The sequence below is a fragment of the Malania oleifera genome, chromosome 4 (genome assembly GCF_029873635.1).
Source record: "Malania oleifera isolate guangnan ecotype guangnan chromosome 4, ASM2987363v1, whole genome shotgun sequence".
Lineage (NCBI taxonomy): Eukaryota > Viridiplantae > Streptophyta > Magnoliopsida > Santalales > Ximeniaceae > Malania > Malania oleifera.
The window spans coordinates 102,465,028-102,469,733 of NC_080420.1; the positions used below are offsets into that span (position 1 = coordinate 102,465,028).

Sequence of the window (4,706 nt, forward strand, 5' to 3'; positions counted from 1 at the left end):
TGCTGCTGCTTTGGTTTATTTTTATTTTTATTTTTTCCCCTCTTGGCTATATACGTAATACATCTTTCTTAAATTTTTTCCTCCTTGCCACCTGTTTGCCTTCCTGTTTCTGGCCTGATGCATTCCCTCTTTTTGGTAGCCATAAAAGAAAAGTTGTGGATTTTGGGTAAAAATTTTAGTAAGGGATTTCACTGCCCAAAAAAAAAAAACTAGATTGCATTTGAATAATGAATTTCAGTGAAGGGGAGCGCTTACACAACCGGAAGGTGCTCGCTCTGTGATTTGAAGGTCACAGATTTGAGGCGTGAAAATAGCCTTTTGCAAAAATATAAAGTAAAATTGCACTTTAGATACATTGTGTTCCGCCCCTTTTCCGGACCCTTATGCATGGAAGCTTTAAATGCTGGGCTTCCCTTTTGGTGTAGATTAGGTAAAATATAATATGCAATTTATGTTGAATTTCATTGAGACGGTTTAAATATGAAGCTTGAATTTTATTCCACCACTGGGGTTCAATTTTAAAGCTGTTTGTATTTTCCACCCTTTTAACATATTATTCTGTACGATGAGCTGCGAAATGGTAAAAATAATTTTTTTTGAAAAAAACCATCTGTTTTAGGATGAAAGGAATTTTGCTGGCATTGTTGATGGTTGACAAAATGGATCATGAAAGAAGCTTTTGTTCAACTGCGTTGTACCCAGATTTTCTCCTCCGCTCGTGTGAGAGCAGAGGAGAGGATTGCGAGCATTTCTTTCCAAATGGTAGATGCTAGTAGTGTGGATTCTGTAGATATAAAAGAAATGATTCTCTTTTTCCAGTCTCACCAAAAATTATTATTTTTTGCAACGGCTTGCAATGCAACATAATTATGTACAAGAACACCATCAAAATATCTACAGAATTCATATGGCTGCATTTTTTAAAGCATGAATTTTTTTAGAAAAGGTGGTTTGTAGTAGTCGATCTTCACTTTTAACTACTCACTCAGCATAAAAAATTTCAGTAACCTGAACATTACAAATCTAAAATGCTAAAGACAACAGGTGATGATTTCTACAGTTCCTCTCTTCTAAGAGACAGCAGAGAAGAGAAGCATACAGCTGCAACAGGCCATTCTGCTATACAGCATTATGTTGCCTGAATGTTTTCTCGTATATCTATATCCTGTCAATTATATCTACTACAGTGAACTGTAAGAAAGAATGTGAATATCAGTATCATACTACAACAATGAATTGGACATCAAATTGCGCACTCCCATTTTGTCATTCCTTGCCATTTGCAGTCACCTCTGGTGTTTCAGTAGTAGCAGTTGTAGTCAGAGAGTCAAACTGCTGTGTCTTCCCCAGAACAATCTCAATCTGCAACTCATGAAAGTAATATTTATTAAATTAAACAGAGACTACATGGGCCAAAAGAAGAGTTCATGATTCATGAATTTGCCAGCACCTTAGCCTTTTGAATGACTCGGCCTCTATTCTCATCTTTCATGCCAACAGTAGATGTCAAAACTTCTGTTCCATTCCCATAAGAAAATAAAATTTATCAAATCATCTACGTACGTGATGTTTTCTTACTAGACTACTTAGCAAAAGCATGAGATGGAGCTTCTTACTCTTCTCAGTAGCCAGTCCATTGTTCTTCAGGATCTCAGCAATAGTGACAACTGTAGTGATTGCTGCCAAAACGGGAAGGAGTTTAGCACGTATGATGATAATAACAGAATGATTTTCAAACAGCAATAAACTTGTTCACTTCAGTTTATAACACTTAATTTTATTTAGTTATTGAGAATATTAGGAGAAAATAACTGTTGGGCGTATTAGTGGAGGTCTCCATTGGCCCATGTATATAAGCACCCATCATCCATACATCTAATAGGTTTAAACTTTTGGGTCAAGTTAGTGTTCACCCATGTGTATGAAGCCCATCCATGGGCTCCTCCGGTGCTTACAAGTGATATCAGTGGGCTCCTCCGATGCTTACAAGTGATATCAGAGCCGACAGTTTGTAACTTTGAGTGAGCGACATCATAAAAAGTTGAGGTATGAAATTAATTCTCCTTACATGCTAACAGTTGGAGGACCAAATGTGTGACCGATGCTAATAAGGATCATCTAGGTTCAGGGGATGGATCTGAATAGGATCAATAAGTGGGAGGTAGGATCAATTCGGAGGCACGTGGAATGCAATACGAGACACGTAAGGTGCTAGTGGTAAGACCCACTTGAGCAACTGTTGAGGAATTGGGAGATTATGGAGAATTCCACTTGTAAAGTTGTTCCACATTGAAAAAATTGAGTGGATAATGAGTACTTATATATATGGTTGAGCCTAAGACTCAATAGACTTAAATTTTGAGTCAAGTTGATGTTTATCCACATGTATCAAGCCCACCCATGGGCTTTCCCGTGCTAATAGAAACATCATAAAAGAGCAACTCGATCAAATCCTTGAATGCAGGACAAAGGAGAGAAAATAGTTCAAAGAAATGTTTTCAAGAGTGTTTACCCATGCCCAAGGCAGATAGCTCAACCTCGTTGTGCTGCTGAATATACTTCTGCATAACAGAAAATGCAAATTCATGCCAACAATATATAGAAAGAGAAATGCACATCGAGATAACACTATTGATTTCAGAAATATAATTAATCTCTAAAATTCAGCATCAGAAACAGAAGTTTTTCTTTCAATTCCTCAAAAGTACTCTGTTTTGATGCTTCAAAGCATAGTGGGGGGGAAAAACTTTTTAAGATTTAAATGCAAAATAAAGGTTAGTTTCCTTGCCAGAAAAACAGAGATAAAAAAACGAATATAATTCTACTCCTGCAATTTCTATTGTTTAATTCCAACAGAATGAAACTCATTCAATACTCCAAAAGACTGAAATTTTTAGAGCAAAAAACTACCATTGGAATAAAAACAACGAAGAAATTATTCCAAAATCTAGTTTCTTCACAACCAGAAAGATTTAAGGTTTCCAAACAACTGAATAGTACAGAGAATTAGCTCTAATACAAATAAAGAAGAAAACTGGGATTCAATACATGTACTGAAAGGAATAAAAAGCAGTTTATTAGCTTCATAATGTCATATAAGGTCTACACAGCGTATGCATTGCATTTTCTGAAAAGTTGATTACCAGAAATATGCAGATGAGTTGCATCACCTATCTCCACGTCTGAATTTTTTAAAACCCGAAGAACTCCAATTTCTAGATTTCATTTTCTTTTCTACATCCAAAACAATCAAGAAGCTACTCAATGAAATTCATAGGGATCATAAGTAGTCTTATACTTCTTTCCAGAAAATCTAAGTATCCGTCTGCTACTAGAAGAAAGATGAAGAACTCTTCTGGCTGAAAAAAGATTACACCCGAGCCATACAGATGAAAAGACTATATAATCACATAGTTTTCAAATCATTTTGGAGAGAATTCATTTAATCACATTACTTCTGGTTTAGAAGACAATTTAAAACATACAACTTTTGGCGAAGTCTATCATCTTTAATTCTGTTTCTTTTCATTTTCTCAGTTCCTCATGAAAGGCCACAAGATAAATTCTTTAATCTCTTTTCTTTTCCGTCATTATCTCAGGAATCAAATCAGACCAAAGCCATGCAATAAATCCACATATTACCATTAGATAGATAAATCATAAACTAGAATCATTTTCTAGAAATCCATATACTCGAATAGGCTCAACAGAACACGCGCGCGCGCACACGCACATATTTGTATCTTTCCTTTTTTTTATTTAATACTATTTCGTAATAACCAAGCAACTCAAGAAACCATTTAGTCAAGTAAAGCACGAATTAGGATCATTCTGCAACGCAAAGAAGCCCACAAGATTACAAGAAGAGATCTGCGATTATCAATTGTGAGTCATCCCAAGAACTAGCAAATGCGAGAATCAACTAAAGATATTGCTGCAGGCATGTGAAAAAAAAAAAAAATCAGAATTATGGAAAACATCATTCACGAATCTTTCGGTCTACTATATATATTTATATGTACGACCACATCAGATCTATAAAAACACTTCATGGTCAACAATTCCAAATAAGACATGAGGTATCGAAATTAAACAAATCGGAATCGAACAAAGAACATCAATTAACATCGAAGAGGGAAAAATCCAAGTGTTACAACAAGATAGGAGGAGCAAAAGAATTGCATACTTTGGCGAGATTGACGTAGAAGAAGAGAGGCTTCTTGGTGTTGGAGACCTGAATCCTGTTCTTCTTCTGCGGGTCAGTGGTTCCTTCTGCAACTGCGAGGGCGGCCATTGTTGTCTCGGTTTGTGTGCGTGTGGAAACTGGAAGGAAGCTCGGCTCGAAAATGAAGGTCAGGCCGTTACGGAGCGGGGACGAGGGGTTTGTATATAGCGGGGGAAGGAGCAAAGAGGGAGTGAACACGTGGCAGCGTCTGATTGATTGTGGACGGGGTAAGTCCGTTGACAGTTAGGGGTTGCAGTAGCGGAAGAAGCGGGCAGTTATTTTGCTACGCGTGGAATGACAGATGTGCCCTTATTCTAGTACAAGGAAATCCTTTTTGAAAGAGTTTTAGATTTGGGAGCACAAAAGTGAATAGGAAAAGCAGAATGAAATTGAAGTAAAAAATGAATCAACGGAATAATGGAATCAAATTAGTTTCAATTTATTTCATATTCTTCAATGGCTTCTATCAAATAAAAAAATA

At 36.5% G+C, this 4,706-nt stretch overlaps 1 protein-coding gene across 1 annotated transcript; it reads right to left on the reverse strand.

Moving 5' to 3' along the window:
- Positions 1-994: 994 nt before the first annotated feature.
- LOC131153509 (uncharacterized protein At2g34160) lies at positions 995-4,353 on the reverse strand. Its single transcript, XM_058105852.1, has 5 exons — positions 4,187-4,353; positions 2,513-2,561; positions 1,617-1,679; positions 1,451-1,515; positions 995-1,362 (listed from the first exon to the last, which is right to left on the reverse strand). Exons 1-5 carry the CDS (start codon positions 4,292-4,294, stop codon positions 1,267-1,269), a joined length of 381 nt encoding a protein of 126 aa, XP_057961835.1. The 5' UTR covers positions 4,295-4,353; the 3' UTR covers positions 995-1,266.
- Between the last annotated feature and the right edge of the window lie 353 nt (positions 4,354-4,706).